At 54.2% G+C, this 22,757-nt stretch overlaps 1 protein-coding gene across 7 annotated transcripts in view; it reads right to left on the minus strand.

The window, feature by feature from the left end:
* Positions 1-22,757, minus strand: part of ZMAT4 (zinc finger matrin-type 4) — a 63,843-nt gene that overhangs the window by 22,736 nt on the left and 18,350 nt on the right. For 2 of the 7 annotated variants that reach the window (XM_063358556.1, XM_063358557.1), the window contains exons 3-4: positions 9,599-9,688; positions 1,898-2,054 (exon numbers count right to left, since the gene is read on the minus strand). The exons of 1 other annotated variant lie outside the window; for it this stretch is intronic. In XM_063358556.1, the coding sequence (XP_063214626.1) occupies positions 1,898-2,054; positions 9,599-9,688 (247 nt within the window). Of the gene's footprint in view, positions 1-1,897; positions 2,055-9,598; positions 9,689-16,384; positions 16,574-22,757 lie in introns of those variants that run through there. 4 more of the 7 variants (XM_063358558.1, XM_063358559.1, XM_063358553.1 and 1 more) reach the window with 3 other exon arrangements.

Here is a 22,757-nt window from a genome sequence, read left to right on the forward strand (position 1 = left end):
GAGAACTACTGGAGAGCAAGAAGGTGCTTATTAATGAATTCCTGCAGCTCAGCTTCATCAGATCAAGTGTCTGGAAGAGCTGCTGAGTCCTTGAGTTCCTCTTTCCTGGTGATTACGCCAGCTGAGGGCCCATTACTCTCGGAGCGCGCGGAGCCTGCTCAGAGCCTCCGGGAGGCTGGTCCAGAGGATTGAAAAATTAGACAAAAGCACAATGCAAAGTGGCAGCTCTCGGAAAGCCCTGCCGGGACGGGGCCCTACAGCATCCACGGGCAGGGTGGCAGGGTGGGCGGCGACAGGGTCCGGCACAGAGCCCTCGGCGGCGCCGCAGGGAGGTCTCCAACAAGGGAGAGGGCACAACTGCTCCTCACCCGCTCCTGCCGTCCCCCCGACCTGCCCGAGCAGCGCCGGACCCACGGGGTCCTGCCCCGACGACGGCCCTGGGGCGAAAACAGTGACTTTTCCCCCGCTGGAGCGTGAACCCAAATCCTTGACTCCTGCGGGAATGGGTCCATGCGCTATTCCCTGTAATCCAGCACCCCTGCGGCCCTCGGAAACTCACCTGGATTTAACCAGAAACACCAGGGTTTGTGGCAGCTCCGTTGGTGCCGCAGGAGAAAGCGCTGGAGGGCTGCACGGGAGGGATGGGGTTCTGAGCACTAATGCACCGGACAATTAAACACCACAAACGAGCACACTGCTTCTCTCGGTGCCCTTGTCATTATTTGCCAGCTGCAGAGAAGAGCCTGAGGAGCCCTAGAGCGACTCAGCTGCAAATTACCACGTTCCTTCACATTCACTCGGCCCTGCCGGCTCGCCGCGGGGATGGCCAGCAGCCGCCAGCACCCCCTGCCCCCTGCGGGACGGCAGCCGGTGCCCAGAGCGCGGGGCAGTGTCCGGATGCACCTCGGTGGCTCGTGAGCCCCTGTCAGCTAACGCGAGCCAGCCACCCTCTACAGCCACTCCCCGCGTTCCCCAGGCACAGGCGACACCATTTCCCAAGCCAATCCTGGCAAAGGACAAGCGACACTCTGTGCATCAGCGTCCCCGGTCTGTGAAGTTAAAAAAGCGACAAAAGCACACCCAGAGCGCCAACCCCCCCTCACTAAATCACATCGAGAATTTATGCACATCCCGTGAGGCAGGACGTAAAATACACAGCTAAATTCATATTCTGTCCCGAAGGAAGAGCCCCTCGTAGTAATACCGAAATACCTGCGCCTGCAGCACCCCAGCCCCGTCACCCCGCCTGCTTCGCGTGAGGAACACCTGGAACATCCCCTGGCCCGACAACCACAGAGGAAGTTTTGTTTCACAGGATATCAGCGGTTTGCAGGGACTTTATGGTTAAGCAAATAATAAGATGGTTAAATTATCCGATTCCAACGTTTGACTTTTTAAATGTGAAAGTTAATAGGCTTGCATTATTGGAACCACCGTGGAGGAAAGCATGAATACCCACCTGGGCAAAAATCAAAAGACAATCGATCCGACAGTTTTTAAGGACTAGATTTCCCTCTGAGGCAAAAGCAAACGATACTCTGTTCTGTACAGTGACACGAAAGGTTTATTAAACATATTAGCTGAGCTGTCGAATAACTTCTGATAATTAAAGCGAGGCCTGGCTATCCGTGCCCAGAGGAGACATTGCCTTCCACGAGCAGAAGCGTGGAGCTGGAGACAGGGCTCTCGTACAAAGGCCAGCCCTGGCTGATAACCACCGATGTACGTGAACAAAGCCGACAATTAACGAGCATCAGCAATTTTTAAAGGTTGTTATGACAGCACCACAAATGAACGGCTGCTTCTGCCGACCTTCACCCAGCCATCCACCTTCTGCCTCGGCCGAGCCCGCTCCGCCCCGCGCGGACCCTCCTGCTCCGGCTGCCTCTGGACCTACCTGTGGCCTTTAATGCTGGTTGTTCACCCAGCAACAGTTTTAACCTTTTGGCATGGATTTTCCCTTGGTAATGCGATTCGGCCACCACTGCTGAGGTAAAGGACATGTTACATAGTGTGCAGCATTTGTTCTTATCCACTGAGTCACCATCACTGCCCTGGGTGGAGACAAAAACACAGAAAAAAAAAAAAAAGAGGTGTATAAGCCCACCAAGCACAGTCACGGAGAAAGAAGAGCAAGGAGTCCCGGTTGTTACGCCAAGGCCATGCTTTCCAAGGGTTCCCCCTCCTTGTCTCCCCCAGACTCGCTGCTGTCCGGCTCCAGCCCTGCTCGGCTGGGGGATGCCCCCGAGACCCCCCTCATCCTGCTCCTCCGTGCTCCCCCAGCTCCCCCTCACACCCTCCAGCCTGCCCGCCTTCCATCTTCGTTCCTCTGCCCTGCCGAGGGGAGTCCCACACTTCTGGGGCTTTCCCCACCATCAGGCACCGGCGCTTCCTCCCGCCGCCATTCCATGGGAGATCCCAAAACAGCAAGGGATGGCATGGGATGGGATGGCATGGGATGGGATGGCATGGGATGGCATGGGATGGGATGGCATGGCATGGAGGGGTCAGCCCTCTCTGCAGGAGGGAGAAGCAAACGAAGCAGTGGGACTCATGTGGGTCCCCCAAGGAGGAGCACACGCCAGCCCCGGACACCTCCTACCCCTCTGCCCTTGCTCTGCTGCTCCCGAGCCCTCAGAGGAGACCCCCTTATCCCCCCCTCGTGCAGCGACCGAGCAGAGATCGTCCGGAGGGTCGGGGAGCCCCAGCTGCACCCTGGGTGTCTGCTCCACCGGGCACCTGCCCATCTGCCGGCCCCCCCAAGGAACCGGGCACATACCCCCCAGCAGTGACCTTCTGCCAGCTGGTGACAGGAGAGACCTGAAGGCGAGAGCAGCCTCTCGGCACATACCAGAGATGAGAAAAAATACTTGCTGCAGGGTTTGCACAAAAGGAAAAAAAATGAAAAAGAGCAAAACACCTAAAAACCACATTTACGTTCTGCTCCCTTCCTAGAGATGGATTTTGAGCTCTCGAGCACTACCAGATGGAAAAAGGCAATCATAAAAGTCCAGACACTTTGCAGAGAATGGTAAAAAACACATCCCAGAAACCAATGCTGCTGAAAACAGGCTTGGAGCCGTGGCCCGTGACCCTCTTTGAGGATCCGCACAACGGAACACCTTGGTGCAAAGGTGGCAGTCCCTCGCGAGACCCCAGGTGTCAGCGGGCAGGTGACGGGAAGTTTGAAGGTCACCATTCAGCACTTCAGCCCCAGCAAGAGGCTGTCACGGCTGCAGTGACACAACTGGGGGCCATTCTTTGCAGCTACTAATCGCTGCATCTTTATTTACAATTAAATCCCAATTTAATGAGAATGTTGTCTCCAACCTTCACTATGGTTATTCTTGTAGGAATAAAAGCCGGGGTGCCCCTGCCCAGCCGCGTAGCTGAGCTTGGACCTTCGACCCTACGCACGCCCCGCGAGGAGGAGTGCTGTGGCTGAAGGCTGCCCATGCCACTGCGGCAGGACTCGCACCGCTGCCCGCGACACCGTACGTCCCGCATCCTGCAGCAGCCCCCGGCACTGCCCCTGTCGCACCCAGGTTCCCTCTACCCCCGGGAGCATCCCAGCATTGCCCCCCGACGCCTCCCAGCACCCAGACTGGAGGCACCGCCACTTCCAGAGCCCCTGCCGAGGTTTCTCCACGCTCCCACGGGGAGTTCGGCCCCTGCGCTGGGGGAGGCGGAGGCTCAGCGGAGACACGGAGGCATGGAGGAATGGAGTCACGGAAGCCCCCCTGCCCGGCAGGGATGAGCCGAGCAGCCAGGGAGGGCTGGGGAGAAGAGCTCACAAACAGCCCCCGGGGCCGAACGCCTGTCAGCAAAACGCGACCGCTGCTGCCAGCAAGTGTTTACGAACAAACAGCTTCCGCGGATACAAGGGAAAGCAATGAACAAGCAGGGGGAAAAGCACGTTTGCACCATTAGTCACAATTAATTATTCAATCCATTCCATAAAGGAAACGGGAATCACATCTAGAGCCAGATCTGCACGGCCTCGCTCTTCCAAAGACCTCAGAATGTTGTGTTGGGCACTGAGCACAATTTATAAATGATCTATTTGAAAATCCTGCTCTGCACAGAGAAAGACCTTTCCAAAGCTGGGGAATGACCTGCTGCGTGCAGGCAGTTAGCATCCCGGGCCATTCCCTGGACAAGATGGTCAGATCTCACCCCTGTGCCGGGGTAAAACTCCCTCCAGCGACAAGCCATCTGGAGACGGTCGTGCACTTTTCTCTCTCTCTCTTTTTTTTTTTTTTTTTTTTTAAAGCAAGTATTCCAACTGCTGGTACACAGTCAAAACAGAAAATAGTCTGCTCCAGAAGCTGCAATCTTTATTTCACAACAACTTCACAGCAAGCTCTAAAAGCGTGCTGCAGTTCGTCCCCACGCAAAGATCCAGGCACTGGCGGGGGCACAGGAGCTGGCTGTCCCCCCGGGACCGCGGGCATCGCACGGCTGGAAACAATGACACTGCTGAAGGGACAGCGGAGGCCAAGGGACAGCCCAAACACCATCTCCCCTTTTGCAAACATCACTCACACACAGAACGAAGGGCCCAGCTCTTCCAACTCCCCCATTAACAGGTGAAACAGCTCCAGCGCCCGCACCCACCCCCAACGTCCCCCCGCCGCACCACGGTGCCATCGGCCGGCAGCAGCCCCAGAGCACCGGGGGGGACGGGGGGACGGAGCCCTGGGGGTGCCCCCCAGCTGTGGGGCAGGAGAGGGGCTCCATAACCCTTGGGAGCACCAACCGGCCACGCAGTCAACACCCGACCCACTATTTAAGGTCATTTTCTTCCCCAAAATAAGCACAATTAGGAAAAGGGCCCATTTTCATCACTTCTTTTTGTTGCCGTTAACTATAAATCAACTTAAACCTTAGGGAGAAATCTCAAGAGGTGATAAGTACTGTTCTGAGTGTAATTTGCACTTCTTTTAAATAGGTTTCTCTCAAGATATTTTATGTCTTCAAAGGGAAATCACTTGAAAGTTAAGAGCAGAGTAAAAAATTCCCAGACTCTATTGATCATCAGCGGTGGTAACACATAAAGAGCCTCCAACAGAGCTCCTCTGAAAACCTGATACACTTCGGTGTTTACGCACCAGGGTCTCTTCCTCTGTCTGGCCTGCTCTTCGGTGACATTCCTTCCTTTCCACCCTACATTCACAGATAGACCGCAGTCAAAAATAAATAATTAAAAACATTTTAAACCCCCTCAAGCACCCCTTAGACACCTCACTTAGACCCCAAGGTCCCATTTGCACCGATCCACAGATCACCACGCAGTTATCCGAGTTCACCGAGTCTCCGGGCGAGCGCCTCGGAGCCTGGACGGGGACCCGGCCACCAGAGCGTCACCCGCCCGCGGGACAGGGGGGTCCCCAGCTTCCCAGTCGGCCTGAGCGTCCCGGCCTCTGCAGGGAACACAACAGACCCCCGCGCTCCGACAGCCAGCCATTGCTCCCACGCTACATGCTGCTCTTTGTCAGCAGGATGCGGGAGATGTTTGGGCTCGAGTGTTATTAATTAGTTCCCCAGGTCTGCAGAATTCGTTAGCAGAACGGCCGCCCTTCCCTCCTCCGCCACCCAGACTCCCGCCCGGGCGCTGGAGGCAGGGTCCAGCCCTGAAGGGTAATTATGCCTTCTCATTTGTCAGCGGCTGTTTTACCGGTAACCTGATGGGCTGGGGGGAACCCGATCCGGGTGTCTTTTGTCACCCGTTGAGTGACACCGCGTTGACAGGATTGTGCATCCAGTAGTAAAACAAGCCCGGGCGAGAGGGGCAGGGGGCTGCTCGGGGCAGACCCCGCTCCCCAGGGATGCTCCGCACCCCCCTCCGCCCTCATCCCCCCCTCCCCACCCCGTTCCTTGCTCACGCTCAGCCTAAGCCCGCAGCAGTAAATAGGCACTAGCATCTCCATTTACCTTCCATAAAACCCACACAAGCACCGCTCTAACCCTGTGCTGCATACAGCCCGACGATGTGCAAGGAATATTTCTACCATTCGTTTTTGCAGTCTCCTCCCGACAATCCCCCCTCCTAACCCCTGCGGAGATGCTGCACCGACAAGGGTGAATGGCCCCACGTCAACTGGAGCCCAACGGAACACACCGCGGGCTCGGGGGTAACTCCTCCGTTTCCCGGTGCTGACACTGCTCACCCAACCCCATGCCGAAGCCGTGCCGAGCCAGCCTCATTTACAGGGCTGCCGCTTGTAATATCATAAACTTCAAAGCAAGTCTCATACATCCAACAGAATTAACTTCAGTTATTCAGATGCCTGTTAACAAGCTGCTAAAGGCATAATCCTCACACAGGACCAGGCAGCTGCAGTCCTTTGCTGGATGTTCCTTAAGCAATCCTCAGGAAAAGTAAGGATTTTTACTGCAGATACAAATCTGCTGTCTTCATTTCCTAGGTTTTACTAAGAAGAAAAGATTATACAAACCCTTGAAATATCGCAATATAAACCATAACACTCAAGGCACTGCAAAGTATCTTTTAAATTTGAGTTAATTTTCTGGCGTTGCTGCTGAAGAGAGACTTTCTGTAGCGCTCTGTGCGAAATTTAGACCACCTCCATTTTGGAGCCTGTTTTTCCTGTGGTACAAGCAAAGAGCAAGTACCAGTTTGCGGCTCTCTAGATCCGAAACACCCGCTGAGTCTCGAAGCATCTCAGGACCTGTATGTTCCCACGGTGGGACACGCAGCAGGGTGCCCCCGGCTGCCCCCTGGCAGAGAGCCCGTCACCGCAGCACAGCCCTCCGCCAGCCCAGCCTTTGTCGGAGGGTGAATTCGGGTCTTCCATCACTAATTCCTTCCCTTGAAACCAATACCTCACCGTTCGGCTGAAAACCTCTGATCAGGTACAAAACACGCAGTAAAAACGCTGGCTCTAAGACCAGACGTTTCATCTCGGTTTCAGTGTAATCACTGAAGATTTAAGTTACAGCACGCAGCACGTTTTGCCCCAGAAGCTATAAAAACCGTGATTTCCGTGCTGATGGGGAACCGAAGCTGAGCCTCCCGAGGCAGGCGCCGGCACCATTTGTGCCTCGGAGAGGAACCGCTCTCGGCTCAACCATCTCCAGCCGCCTCCCAGGACACACATTACCCTCAGCAACAAAATCTAATCTCCTCCTACCCTGCCTCTAACAATCCATCCTTGCTGTTATGGCCCCTCTCCTTTTTAAGGAAGATGATGCTGGTTAAAGCAATTTACTATCTTACAGTAGAAACCGGGCTAGAAGGAATTTGGCAGCTTTTCTCCCATCCCAAAAAACGTGTTTCAGAGCACATCAGAAATTTTCATCATGTCTGTCCTGATCATAAATACGGGTCCTATTTTTTCAAAGGCGGCGAGAAAAGGCTGGTTAAAACCGATTCGCTGATCCTGGGACCTGGGGATACGAGTCCTGACTTCCGAGGGGCCCTGGCACAGGCTGCAGCCTTCTCAGATTACTTTCAGCTGAAATGTTAAGCGGAAATTTAAAATGAAAGGTCAACAATCCCTCAGTGCGCCCAAGTCAGGAGGTTTCTCCCCTCCCCCACAAAAAAATTAAAACAATAACGAACAGCCCAACAACCGAGCCGTTACCCAGGGCAAGACTAATTGTAGAAGCCTCTGCTTCTTGCTAGGAAAGGATAACGGGTGTTTGGGGAATGCAGAGTATTTTTATAGCCCTCGAACAACAGCAAATGCTACCCCTCGCCTCCCGCAAAGGTCAGGTAGCAAACGCTGTTTGTACCGCGGCGAGTACCCAGGACTGCAGCGGCTCCTCCTTCCTCCTGCCGTTGGAAGACAGACGAGGTGCTGGGTTTTGGGGTCGAAAGGAGACAAATCAACCAGCATAGAGTCACATAACAGCGCAGGCTTCGACGAAAAAAAAAGGCTAATATTGCCTTTTTCGTGGCAGATGCTTCTAGACAGAAATGTAATCGTTTTTCACCAATTGTTTCTAATATTCGTCGGTGTGCCACGGACGGACTACGGCTGCTGGACGCCCGCATTGGGCAACGCAGCTGCACTCCCGACGTGGCAGCGGTTGTCACGCAGCACGAGAGATGTCCTAAATAGTTCTGTTCTCTTTAATTGCTAAGGCGTGGCTAATTTCCGATCAGCAACAGGCCTACGTTGAGCTGTCATTGTTGGCAGATTTTCCCTGCCGTATTTTTATAACACACATAATTTTAGAATTTAGGTCTCGCATAGCCTATTGTCCACCTAGTGCGTAAGGATTTGTTAATTCACCCCGCACTAAGGGCTGCCCTTGGCACAATCAAGCACACACAGAATCACATTACTGCTCCCTGTTACCTCCCACTAAAGAAATGGGAAGTAGCTCAGCTTTGCCTTGTTTGAGGTCTGTTTGGCTCCCTGTCCACCATACCCTCGTGCTAAGGTGTACACGCAGCTGTGTGGTGCCTCGTTAGATGCAGTGAAGCTCATTAGAGGACTGTGTTCCCAGCCTATATGTGCACGTCCACTCTACCTTTCACATTCCGCCATTCATAACTCAATAAAAACACCGTGCGATTCTCTTGTGAAGGGATAGATTGCATCTGCAATTACCCTGTGTGCGACATAAAAGTCCCACTAAAATTTTAATCACTGTGTGAAGGCGCTTTCAGATTCCTTTGGCAAAACTTGCATGCTTCTCCCTTTAATTAGAAGATATCTCACTAAATATTGATAGCATTAAGCCACAGTCACGCTCCCGTAGATCTGAAATGGTTTGGATGGTTTCTGCTGGGAACCTCATCAACAGCGCTCACACCGGCCCCAGAACACGGGAACGAGCGGAATGAATAATTCCCTGTCAGTCAGTCCCGTATAAATTTAGTCCCCCTTTATTGCCTGACGAATGGCTGCGAGCGGGTCCAGCTTCCCCGCGTTTGTGTGTTTATTTGAATGCAATCGAGGAACCCGACTGCAATTTTTTAGACGTGCAGCCTGACCGCGAGCCTTGTGCGGAGCCTTTGGGCTCTCTGAGCCATCGTTTCCATCGGCTCTCAGCAGTAACCGGGCTGAAAGACCCCTCCGGAGGCGAGCTGGCTCCCCCGTCACCTCCCCGGTCACCGGGGGCTCTGGGGGTCTCAGCCACCACGGGGCGATGACACGAAGGTGTCCCCTGGCTCAAGGGGACCCATCCCTCAGGAATGTCCCTCGGGAACGGAGTCACATACTGAAGCTGGGTGTCCAGAAGCGACCCAAGCGCTGCGTCAAGCGGAGCAACCCCAAAGCCCCCGCAGAGCCGCCTTCACTAGTACCCCAACCGCCCCGACTCACCAGCGACTAACCAGCCGCTGCACTTCGACTGAACACATCCTGCATATTTGCATATCCAGCTTCATTTTTTTCCTATGAAATAACATTCGAATAACTAAAAACGCAATTACTGTTGCTGATGCACATAATATTTCTTGTACAGCTTATTGAAAGTTATTTCCAGTTACTTCGCATTTCGGCTAATCTAAATGTTACCTCTGGGTACCTGATCATCTGTGGCTGTAACAGAAAAAATGGTGTAGCACAGAGTCAATGATTCACAACGCAGCTGAGTAAACAGGGACTTGAATTATACCCACGTTTTCTGACCGGAGCTTTTTCGCTGGACAGCCTCCATCTATGGGATGAAGCATATAATAGAGGCGAACTTTGCTGGCATGCTTCCGACTCTGGAAAAAAAAAAAGAAAAGAAAGGAAAATGCAAGAAATGAAGTTACCGTAAGCAAGAAGCTCTATTGCTGTGCACACAACAGCAATCCGCAATAAGATTTCACATCCCCGTGATATATGCATCCGACATGGGAGGAGAAAAGGGGGGAAGACCCAGGTGAGGAACACTGGCGTTTCACAGCGCTCCCACCCAGCCGAAACGGACCGTGGGGCGACTGTGACACCTGCCATTAGCAGGAGAAACGGCCCACCCTCCCCGCTCTGTGCTGAGTCCTGCTGCCTGCGGCCCCTCGGAGACACAGCGGGAATAAAGGCGGCGAGGGAAGAGCAGCATTTGTTATCAGGCCATTTCCATAGCGGGAGAGGCTGAGAAGCCCAGGGTTATTTAGCTTCAGGCAGAGACAGGCTGGCATCGCAAGGGATCAGACGCGCACACGCAAACAGAAATCCACAGTTCTACACTTACAGGAGAATAAAATATATAAGGGGTATAAAACCTCACTCTCCAGGAAATAAGCCAACTGATACCTGCCAAAGGTTCGAAAGAAATTTCTCCCAAGGGTGAATTATCAGATAATTGTGCATTATGGAATCTAACGCTCTCCTCATACGCAGGCGGCGCTGGCCCTGCAGAGAGGGATAAGGAGCGCGTGGATGCCGAGCCTGAGCCCCTTCTCTCTCAAGCATCTCCCCGGGGAGCTGAACGGTCAGACGCTCCAGAGGGGCAGGAAAACGGAGCAGAGGCGGGACCCCCCACGCTTCCTGACAAGAAAGGCACCCAGGGCCTTTTTCTTGGGCAATTTTCAAACCTTATTTCTAGCACGGGGAAGTTTTCAGGGCACCTGTATTCTTGCAGAGGGGACAGGGAGAGCTGAGCGATGCCCGGAGGAGGCTCTTCCCGAGAGGGACACGCGAGGGCAGGTCCAACACGGCCCCGGGCACGGCCGGCGCTTACCGGCCAGTGAGGAGACGATGGAGAGATGCCCTGGGCACGCCAGCGCCAACGGACACGGCAATCCTTGTGACTCGCGAAGTGTAAAGGAAGATTTAAAAGCTTCTACAGCAGCAGCACAGACATAAACTTTCAAAACACCGACTCACCACCAGCTCTCGTCCTCCAGCAGATGCAAGAGGGGGAAAAGGCTGCAGCTACCAAATACCTGCATCCAGGGCCCAGACGTGCGCGGCAGCTATTATTATGCAAATGCTCTCTCTGAATCTCCATTTCTGATGGCCTCACAGAACAACAGCACCGTAATATTATAATTTCAGATCACAGATTTGCAATTTTAAAATATTAAACTATCATTAGCATGCTCTGGAACATTCTTTTTCCTGTGGTGCGAACTTGGAGCTAAATTTGCAGAGAGCTGTTATTGGTATGCATAAATGTGACTACGCAGTAATATTTTTTTTTAATGGAGCAAATCAGTCAAGATAAATAATGCCAAACATCCTTCCCTAACTTGTCTTCCCACATGCATTTAGAAAATGCGACCTGCTGGAGTCGGAGCTAAGCGCAGGAAACCCCCAAAAGCTTCAGCTATGGGTGATTAGCAGTCCAGGCAGCGACGGCGCAATTAAGAAATGACAAAGTAAATGTTTGAAATGCAGAGGACGGATGTGTGAAGTCAGCCTCAGAGTTTCGCTCCCATTTTTTGCCAGCAGCGATGCTCGGCCGGTTCCGCCTGGAGGAGGTCGGGAGGCCGGGACGATGCCAGGGCTGGTCCCTTCGCGCAGGGCAGGGGAGGGGACGAGCCACCGCGTCCCTCGCAGCGCCGTGGCTGGAGCTTTTCAGCTGAATTCCCGTAGTGAAGACTCACAGCCCAGGCTCTTCCCCCGGCTGAGTTAATCCAGCACAACGCAACCACAGCCCGATGAATTCAGGGGTTAAAAAGCTTGTGGGGTTTTTCGCCGCTTTTTTTGTAAGATGAAAAGTCAAGGTTTTAGCAGTAATCATTTCTGGTGTTCTTTTCCGTGGCACTCAGCTGTGCCATAAATGATGTCCAAACGTCTGCATTAAAAGTCAGTGAAGCTTCAACCTCCTGTAAAACACCTCTCACCTTTATTTATGCATTTGTTTGGATTTATGAAAGCTAAGGTAAAGAAATAACTTATGTTTGGCATAATTTAAAACTACACGGCTCCTTAGGCAGCCTTATTATGCCACGGTTATAAAAGCGGAGCTTAAAATCATCCCTGGCCTTTGCAAGTACGTAGTGAGCATCTCATTCCCTCTCGGGGAGCGGAGGTAGCACAGCCCATTTGTCACCCATTTTATCTCTGGTATTTTCTACATTTACATGTGTATTTATCATCCTAACACCAAGGCAAGAGCGGAGTGATTATTCTTAGCGTGCTGCTCGCAAACAGCCCCGCGGGTTGTCCTTTCCCCTCCACCAGGCAACGTGAATCCGCAGCTCCGAGGCGCGAGGCGAGGGAGGGGGTGGCACAGCCCCCATGGCCAGCATCACGCTGGAGGGACGTGCCACGCTCCCGAGCTCCAGCCGGCCTCCACCATCCCCGTCAGAGCCCCACGTGTTTGAAGGAGCTCTGGAGGTCACAGCAGCAGGGGGACGCCGAGGAACAGCGAGCACGGCACGAGCATCGCCGCCTCCCGCCGGCCACCCGGCCCAGGGGGCGGCAGGTCGCCGCGGGGGCTGCCGTGGCCAGCTGGGCATCCGCTGGCAACCCCCACCCAAGGCACCACAGGTGCACCGGGCAACAGGAGGAACCACGCGCAGGAGTCAGGAAACCAGGATAAAGCGGGATCAGGGCACATCCCGCTGCCATTTTGATACGTCTCACCGCACGTAGAAGCCTTAGAAAAGGCAAAACCTTGACACATCTGTAAATCCATGGTCTGGAACAAGAACGCTGCCTGTGGGGACACCTGCCTGCTCGTCGGCAGCCAGCACAGTTTCATCCTGGGGCGCACTGAGGGAGTATTTCTGTGCCTGGGCATATTTCTCTGTAGCTTTACAAAATGCTAGGCCAAAGGCATTTTCACTTAAATTCTCTGTCTCTAGTGTCTGGAAACAACCCCTTTAGAAGGCAAGAAGTCTGGTTTAACAGTATACGCTTTAAAAACAACCCTCTCTATGCAGGGAGTGGGGGGGAAGCTTAGAAAGAGCCTGTTTTCACGTAACAACTGCAGACTTCTGCATTGCAAGCTCACGTGCTATTGTAAGAAGGCTCATCAATAAAAGTAAATAAATGGATCGTTTCTATCTATATCAAATCTGCTTTAACACAGAGGATTGTGGCAGAGGCAGCAGAGTTCTGGCAATTCAGCCCTGAAAGATAAAAAGGGCAAAGCAAAGCTAAACTGTGCTACGAAACGCAATTTGATTTTGCAAAAATCGAGTTTTGCAGCACACTCCCGCCCAGGGCGAGCGGTGGCGCGGGGGGAGACAACGGGGTCTCTGCGGGAGCAGCGGCAGCGGGGGGACCCCGGCAGCCGCCGAGGGCTCTCAGAGGCAGCAGCTCCCATCGCCCCGGCCCGCGGGGGGTTTGCCCGCCCCCGCCATAACCGAACAGCTTCTTCCACCAACAGGGAGGACTGGGACCGTCTCCCCTCGCGAGGCCGGATCCCCGGGGTCTGCGGGGCTGCGCAGGCACGCGCCGGTCCCGGGGGATGCGGGAGCCCCCCCTCCGCAGCAGGCCAGCCGCCTGCAGTGCCCCGGGACCGGCTCCCACTTTGCACCACTGATTTAAGCTGACCTGACAGTCTAAAATATTTCACCATCTTGCGAGGGACTTCTTCCCGTACCCCCAACCACCTCGCCAGGTTCAAATCAACCGTTTTTGCTGCTTTCCTCACGCTGCGCTTGCATCTGATCTAATTCCCCTATTCCCCATGGCCCCCTTTATCGTCTGCTTGTTCGCTTCTCCGCTGGCAGCGCCGCGTTCTGGGTCCATCTGCCTTCCCCCTCCTGCTCTCCCTCCTCCGTGCCCTGTGCTCCACCACGGACCAGAACCCACCGCACCGGGGGGACGCGGCCGCGCCGAGCACCGGCAGAGACACGGGCGGGAGATGAAGGAAGGAGCCGTAACGGCAGCCCAAACGGCTTCTCTTAGTTTGTAGTAAATTCTTTTTTCAGAAGCCTGTTGGTGGGGTTTTAATCCTTTTAGTGTGCGCTGTGTTGATTCTTTTGGATGCCGGCAGTTTCTTAATTAAATCGCCATGAAACATGCAGCCATATGATTGCATCAACTTTATTATCTGTATTGGCCCTACTTCTAATCTCATCAAAAGAGACAAAGACACGTTGGCCAGACCCAGTTCTCTCAACCTCATGCAGAACACCAGCTACACTCTCCTGAGGCCACATACGCGCATCCCGCCCCGGTCCCCAGCTCCACGCGTCTCCCTCCCAGAACCCTCCTCCGCCTTCCACATCCCAGGAAGGATCAGCGCTGGATGCAGAGCCCCTGCCCAGCTCTTTTCAAGCATTTGCTTGCAAATTACTGGACCCGCTGACTCGAAAAACCAACATTCTACATTTCATAATCGCTGCCTAACAAACTTCCAAATTTCTACTGGAACGGAACCAATTTATTCCTCATACTGTGATATAACAACATCCTCTGCTTTTTTTAAAATAGAGGACAGAAGTATTTTCAGCAAACGCCTTCCCTTTTTTGCCTCTCCCACCCACACGACCAGCACACTCTATTGTCGAGATCCCCGTTGTTCGCCACAGAGACAAACTCCCGTCTGTTATTCCAGACGCCGCTGGGTGCCAATGTCCTTTTTCTTCCTTTGTAATTTTTGCAAAGCCTCATTTATAATTTATGGTCATTTCTATCCACTTCCCCTTTTTGCTCCGTGAGTTAATTTTTTAAAAAGCGTCTACTCATGCTTGTGACTTTGTGGGCACAGAGATACGTGTCCGTAATTCCCAATTGCGCACAGCTGAGTTCTCACCCCCATGAAACCGGCTTCTTCAAAGCAACAGGTAGACAGATTACCGGTTTGGACGCCGACTTCCTTGCGCATAAAGGAAAGTACTGACGATCCGTTCAGCCAAGCAATCACTACCTCATTTCATTTCCTCTAAAGCCATGATCATCCCTCCCTGCTCGCCACGCTGACCCGAGCACGGATCCCCTCCCCAGGGACACCGACAGGGACGCTGGATCCCCTCCCCAGGGACACCGACATTTCACAGGCCCCAGCAGCTTCTCCCAGACCTCGATCACTGCAATTTTAAAAATGCAAACCCAAGACTTCGGAAGCTCCAACTAAAACAAACAGCAGCGACTCGCGGGGGCGAGGGGGGCTGCCGTGCCTGCCCATCTGCAATCGCGCGGGGTCAAAGCTTCCCAGTCCAAGCCTGACAGCTTTAATTACAACCAACGTTGCTGTTGCTTCGGTCACCTTCATAAGAAAAATCTCACCCAACAGATCCTCCTTTCCAGGCTGGGCTCAGGGCTCCCCTGGCCACAGGAAAAGCGTTTCCTCCAGGAGAGCTCAGCAACTCCCTTTCCCGTCCACCTCCCTCCTGCGGCGCTTGAAATACTGAAGCTGCAAAGAGCCGGAGGGGGCTCACGCCGCAGCCCAAGAGGCCCCTTGAGAAAAGGGTTTCTAAACTGCGCTTGTTTGAGGGAAAAGAAAACACCGCCTTTGGTTTCTTCCCCGTTGGCGCAGCTCCATCGCACGGGCAGACCGGCTGGATGACGGGGGGGGTACCACAGGCACCATCTCCCACGGGTGGATACCACCCGGCACCCAGCCTGCCCGGCCCAGAGGGATCCAGGCTCGGCTCTGCAGCCCCCCGGGTGACGGATACCTGCAGACCTCCAGAACAGCCAGGCATGAACTTTCTGTCTCAGGAATCACCGTTTCAGCTATGCGATCTTTGACTTTACCGCTTCCTATATCAATTTTAACTGTAGTCAAAGCATCTCTTGTCCTACATACTTCTGCGTACCCTGCAGAGAGGAAGAGAACTCTCTTTACAGCCCGTGGCCGGAGTCGCGTGGCACAAGCAGGGCTCGGCACCCGCTCGCAGGCTGCGGAGCTGCCTCCCGGCATCGCCCACGGGCTTCTGCTCCTGCCCAAATGCACTGAAAGTCCCTTCTCGCTTCATGTCCTCCCATTTCTTCTGCAGGTAGATGTTACGCCTACACAACTTTGCTTCTCCCTTGGTGTTTAGGGATTTTTTCCAGACAGTGCACCTCCTGGTGAACATGCCAAGGGGAAGGGGATGCGGGGGACGGAGCGCGCAGGGCAGGAGCCTGGGAGATGTGCTTCGCTCAAGCAAGGTGCACTCTCGCTGTTTGCCCGCAGCCAACGGATGCCGAGCAGCGGCAGCTCAGGGGTATCGGCGCAGGCCACGCTGCCGCTGGGCACCGATGCTCGAGGTGCTGAGGCTGCCACCCCGGCGTCAAGAGGGGAAGAGAAGAGTTAACACAAACGCAACGTCTCCTCCGCACACGAGTCACCCAGCAGCAGCTCTGCGCCGGCAGCGCCGCCGTTGTTCCCATTCTATCTTTCCGTGTCTGAAACAAATCACTTTCAAAGCGCGTCAGTGCCAGTCACTGAGAGCCCGCTCAGCCCCGGCACAGCGCGTGGGCGGGTTTGTCACAACACACGGCAGTAACTAAAGACTCTGCTTTCAAACACCTGGAACCCAAATCCAAACAGGGGTTGCCAGTTTAAAATATTAAAGAAAAGCGGGAGTGAATACCTGGAACCCAGCGGTGCCGTCCTGTGCGTCGGGGGCAGAGAGGGGCTGCCGTGGGGAAGCGGGAGCTGCAGGGACTTCTCCTGGGGACGGTGTGGCCCGGCGTGGGTCCCAGAGCAACGCTTCGTCGCTTTTACTCCACGTAGGCTTCACGTGACATCCCTTGTGCCTCTCCATCACCGCTGACCTCAGGTCTCATCCCTGCTGGATTCTACCACTGCTCCGAAAGTACCTTTGAACTTCAGCTATTCTTAGCCCAAAATGGGACTCTGCCTTGGAAGGGAGCGTACGCGAGGGCTTTATCTGCTCTGCTGCTGTTTAGCGATAGATGTTGACACTGGGAGTGCATTAAAAATAATGTTTAGCCATTACTGTTGACAACAGCGTAGTAACAAGGAGCCTTGTAAAGTGCCATTTAATCTCCATCGGTTTCCTGAAGCGCGCTGCGACCAGCCGCCGACGCTGCCCTGGTGAGGCGGCACGAGCACCCCACCGCAGAACGCCGACCCCCAGCCCGCCCTCATACACGACGCGGGGCCAGGTTCACCTCTACGTATTCTAACTGCTGCTGTGAGCAGTACCTGAGCCGGGCACCAAGGCAATCTGCAGAAGGTCTGTGTGTGCACATACAGCAAAGCACAGCACCTTGCAACCCAAACACAAAAAAAAGCTTTCTTTAGCCTCTTTTTTTTCTCCCCGAGCCAAAGTTCTCCTCCCAAAGACCAGCACAACCTGCAGACTAACAGTAACGTTTGAGCGGCCACTAAAAGCGGTCTAACAGGCGTACACCACGGCAGAGCCGGTTCTCAGCAGTTGTGGGGAAGGACCCGGGGCCACAGGTAGGACATCGCCGCCTCCTCCCTCCTCTGCAGCACGTACGGGCCGCTCTCAGCAAAGCGAGCCAAAGCGCGGCAGGGAAGTAGCAGCAATGGCAGAGCGCACGAGAGAGGGCACCGCCAGCAAACGTCAGCATCCCCTTCGACAACACGGCACCGGCAGAGCCCCGGCACAGCCGAGCCCTGCGCAGCCTTCATCTCCAGCTGAAGCGCGTCCTTTCCGCTGCTCCATCCTGGGAACGCCCGCAGCATCTCGCGCGGGGAGCTGGCACCAGACACAGAATATTCCAGCTCCTTGGCTTCTAGTGCAGCATTTATTTTGTTAAATAGAGTATATGCTCTTCCACTGCATTAATATTTCAGACACAGGATTGCCTTTCTGAGCACACACATCGTGATCCTTAAGGCACTAATGTGCCGATAGTAAACAATGTTTATTATTCCTTCAGACAAGCCATCATTTTATGCAGTTTCCAGAGAAGGACGGCCCAACTGGAAGCAGATTAACCCGAGCACCACTCCAGCCCCGCGCAGACAAGGAGTATTGATGAGGCTGTCGATACCGCTCGCCCGCTCCGCTCCGGAGACAGGGTGAGAAATTCCGAAGAGCGCTCGGCTCCGCAGACGAGCCAAAGGGCACGGCCCTTTATTTGTTCTTCCCAGTCTCCTCTCCATTTGAATTTTAATACACTTCGCCTCTGCCCTCCTCCTGCCCCTCCGGCTCCACCGCAAGCGTTGGAGCATCGCTCCTTCATCTCACAAGGGGAGCCAACGTGCGCGTGACACCTTCCCGCGCCCCTCTTCCTACAGAGCCCGGCGCATTTCTTCATTTTAAATGAAAAAGCAAAATACCATCTGAACACCTGAAGCAATAAAGATTACAATGGAGAAAAGTGTTATAGCAGCTTAAGGAGAAAATGTGGTGATGAATATGCAGCTCAGGGTGGAATCTGAGAGCAACTTTGCATATTTGGTAATTTTCCTGCAGGATTTTCAAAGAGAAACTTGAAAATAAATGGTAACATCTTCCTAATGGCTGTGAACACTTCTATATAGAGATGAGGACTCGGAGCTAACTAAGAAAGCTTAGCTTTTTAAATTTAGGGATCAGCTCACCAAGGGGATTGATAGAACCTCTCTCTAAGACAGAGCTGGAAGGCAGCGTTAAATTACGGGCGATGCAGAGAGCACCCAGCAGCAAAGAGGCTTTCCGCTCCAGAGGAAGGTGAGATGCAGAAATACAGAAGAGGAAAAGCTTGTCTCTGGGGCACAGACTTTCAATCGCATTGCAGCAAGTACCGTACGTTTTTGGTTTTCTTCTCCTCGTTCAGCAGACACCGGCCACTTCCCAAACCACCGCTGCCCCCGACCCGCTCCGGTCCCTGCCTGAGCGGCCACAGGACGGCCGGAGCTCGGGCAGCAGCACCAGCCGTTCCTCTGCAACCCCTGGGAGGGGTGAACGGCACCTGAGCGGTGACGCTTTGTTGATAAAAGTCACAGGAGCCTGATGCAAGACAGAGCTGCTGCAGCACAAGCGGCGTGCTCTGAATCCCAGCCTCTGACAGGGCTCAGACGCCGGGTAGCGCCTTCTGGTTCTCCCACCCACAGATGTCATTTAAAACCAAACAAAAAAAAATTTAAATCAATCCTTTCGTTTCAAAGTTGTGCTTGAAAGACACTCGCTGTCTGTGCCATCAAAGCGGAGCACAAAGGTCACTGGCCGGGAGATGCTCCCTGTCCCTGTGGCCGGCGCAGAAGGTGCCCCGGGGGAAGACGCCAGCAGACATGTCCCTCGCCACCCTCCCCGACACCCAGGGCTCCGGAGGAGGTGGCCGAGGAAGGAGCAGCCGCGGCACAGCCCCGGCTCTAGGAATGCCGCAGAAGCCGGCCAATGCCGGCGACAGCTAAAGAGCACCCAGAGGCGGCTCATCCCCACTGTCCTGTCGGGAAGGGTCCAGCCCCCGACACTGGCGAGCGAGTACGAGAGGAGGCCCGAAATAGCCTCCCCCCACCAGACAGCACTGCGCAGTCGGCCACCACCTGCCTGATGCTGCCGGCAACCGCCCGGAGCGTGCTGCATCCCTCTGCCCTCTCCTGTGATTCCTTACCGAATCCGTCATCCCGCTTCACGTGTGCTCCTCCTGCGGGGCAACGGGAGAGCCAACGCGTGAGGAATGCTTGGCACAGCCAGCCATCACCCAGCGGGATTTTATCAGGCATCCGTAGTCGGAGGCTTTATTCCCGTAGCAGAAATGGGAAGGGAGTTTCCTGACACTTCCAGGGACAATTTAAGATATTAATTTGCCTTAAGAATTAAAATGCTCAAACGCACGATCTTCTGGGCATCGACAACAACCAGCGGGACCTGCCTCATCTCTTTCCTACGCTGCGCAGAAGCGAATTGGTACCTTCGCAGCAGGCTCCCGCGAGGCTCCGCAGCAGGGCGCGCAGAGAGCCTGTCACGGCATTTTCTCATCTGGGCACCTGCAACTTCACTGTGAGCCGATGCCCCAAGGCCGGACACTCGGATCAGCTCTGCCCGAAGGCGAATCCCAGACAGGAGCGCAGAAGCCGGCAGTTTCACAGGGATGGAAAGGAGAGAGCAAAGGCGCACGGACATATCAGACAAAGCCAGGGACAGTTGCACAAAGCACATAAAATAAGGGCAGTATTTTGCTGTGTGTCAAGTTGGAAGCAAAAATATGCTGCAAACACTCTGATTCTTTTGTCATTTTTCCACTACACTTGCCCTTGGAAATAATACCGCTTAATACTGCGCGACTGACATCAAATTATTTTTTATTCCTGGCAAAGCAGTGCAGAAGAAAAGAAGAGTTATTGGATGATGATTTGGAGAAGGAGACGAGACAGCGATTGGAGCTGACTATCCCTGTTTGGCAAGATAAAAACACCCCCCTTTCATACGCTGCTTCCCTCTATTTTCTTACAGAGAAAGGTCTCATTTTGCATGCACAAAGGAGCCACGATTTCAGTGCCTGGCACAAAGGCTGCGGATCCGACTGGGCTGCGCCAGCGAGGCAGCGGATGAGCTCCCGCTCCCAGGATCGGCCTCCGGAAGGGTAACGGCTGCTGACCAAAACTACCACGTCTCCCAGTTTGAGGGCCAAACCGCGACACCACGCCATGGAGGAAGATGCGTTACCAGCACGGCTGATGCTGCTGGTTTCCAGCCCGGTGTCCCGCAGGCACCTTCGCCAGCTCCGAGCGCTGGGCTCGCTCCGCACACCCCTCGGCACGGCTCCTCGGGGCCAGCGGAGCCCCAGGGCACCGAGCCCACCGTGCCCACAGGCAGCCAGGCTGGCCCCCGCCCCAGGGGCTCCCCGTCGGCCAGTCCCCCCTCCAGAAACCCAAATTAAAATGCTGAGGAGGAGCACGGGGGGGACCAGGCCGCGAGAGGAGTTCCCCCCACAGCTCTCCCGACACCTGCAAAAAAGCTCATTTACACTGCGTTTTTATTTGTGTGCTTTGATATTGGCAGTATTACTTTCTTTTCCAACCAAAAAGCTGAAAGAATGCAACTTTAGAACATTAAATGAAAAATTATATGCAGAAAATTTTGTCTTCTGAAGTTGATATTTTCCCTATGAGAAGAATCAGTTTTAACCACAGAGTGCTTTTGAAAAGACGGGGAGGGGAGGGTGTGAAAATTGTGACCTGCTAATTTTTAATTAGGAAGAAACAGTGAATTTTACATTCCTGCTATTAACTAATTGGCTTGCAGCAAGGGCTGGCGGTCTCGGGCAGGATGGAGCTCAGGTACATTCAACACCACAGTTTTGTGCAAGAACAGTCAGGTTGTGAATCCTGATGTTATAAAGTGAATATTCGGAACATGGACTCGATCTGCTCACCTGGCCAGGGAGGAGAAACGCCTTATGAGCAGGCGCCTGGCAGAAAGAACAGCCTTCGCCGCTGGCGGAGGAGATGCTCCGAACGCACTCGTCATGAAACAGCGTCACAGCGAGAATTATTTGCAGAAACTATTCTCCAATAATTTCCCATGATTAACATCCGCGGGGAAATCGCATACTGCTCGTCCCATGTCTGACTAGAGAAGGAGGCCAAGCTCTGTGATTCTGCGATTCACATGGCAAGTGACTCGCTAGAAGCGATTTGCTCGGGTCTCTCCATCCCCGTCCGTCTCGCATCGGGAGCGCTGCAGAGCGGTTCCCGTCCACATCTGCAGTCAAAGCGCGGGGACCTCCCCGCCAGGCTGGACGCCGCACCGAGCCGCCGGCAGCCCCAGGGCTTCATGCATCAGCCACAGGGAGGAAAACATCCCGGGCACGGCTCTGTGCGCCCAGGAGAGCTCCTTGCCGAGCACGGAGCATCCCTGGCAAGAGGAGGGACTGCCACGGGGACACGGCGAAGCGTGGCACAGCCATGGGGCAGAGTCGCCTTCAGCCTCTGAGGCCACCAGAGGAGCCCCCGGCTGGGTCTGGGCCAGTCCCGCGACTCGCCTCGCTCTCTCCATCCCTCTGCTCTGCCCTTCGCCAGCCAGCAGGCACGGTGAGGCAATGGCATTATTGTGCCGAACGTTTCCAGCGTCTGCTGGGATTTCACGGGGGATGACAAATGAGCACAACACCTCGCACTAGAAATATACAACAGAAAACCGTGTTGTTTTCCACATTTCAAAAACATCTGCTATGAATTAATGATTCAGCTCATACCTACAAGTACAGGCGCGGAGGAACAGAGATTGGCTGAGCACCCCATTGCTCAGCAGCCGCTGCTCCTGTTTCTGTGGCAATGGTTCTGCCTCCTGTAGACAAGATTTGGCATCTGCCTCTCCCATTATCAAGATCTGGAAGGCGTCCCTAAAACTGCAGCCTTGGACTTCCCAGCGCTGCCAGGGATCCCTGCTGCACACCGAGGGCAGCCAGAGGAGCCTTGACAGGAGATGCCTTAAGAAATTCTCCAAAACAGACATGGAAAGTGCCTTACAAGTAGATGTGCGCTACCCTTTGCACTGGTTATTAATGCAGCACAGCATCCTCCGATACTGTACATTGATTAAGCTTCTTGTATATCTCCCCTGGCCACACCAAGGCAAATGTCTCCCCTCCATATCCATTAATAAACACTCAAACCAGAGCAAAAGTTTGGGGAAACTTCATCTTCCAGGTCTCTCAGCACAGATTCTGATTTTGTTGAAATACCGCAGGCACTGAAAGTCTTAACGTATTCAAAAGCGGGGGCAAAACACAGCCCCCGTGAGCACCGAGGTCCCTCGTCCCCAGGCTCCCCACAAGTGTCGCTCCTCTGGAGTCGCCAGGAAAGCCCAGACCGTGTCACGCGTCCTCGCTCCGCACGTCACTGCCCACGCGGGGCAGGACGGTCCCCTGCTCCCGCCCAACGAACACCATGCAAAGGGCGACCGAGAGGCGTCACGCAGGGCGATCCCGCACCCTCCTCTTCATCAGAACACAAGGGACGGTTTCTTTTCTCCTGTGGGGCTAACGCCGAGGCAGCCCCTCACCGCGACGCGGCTCTATGCAGAACCACGTGGCGCTCGT

This window comes from Chroicocephalus ridibundus, chromosome 23, assembly GCF_963924245.1.
Source record: "Chroicocephalus ridibundus chromosome 23, bChrRid1.1, whole genome shotgun sequence".
In the NCBI taxonomy this organism is placed as follows: domain Eukaryota; kingdom Metazoa; phylum Chordata; class Aves; order Charadriiformes; family Laridae; genus Chroicocephalus; species Chroicocephalus ridibundus.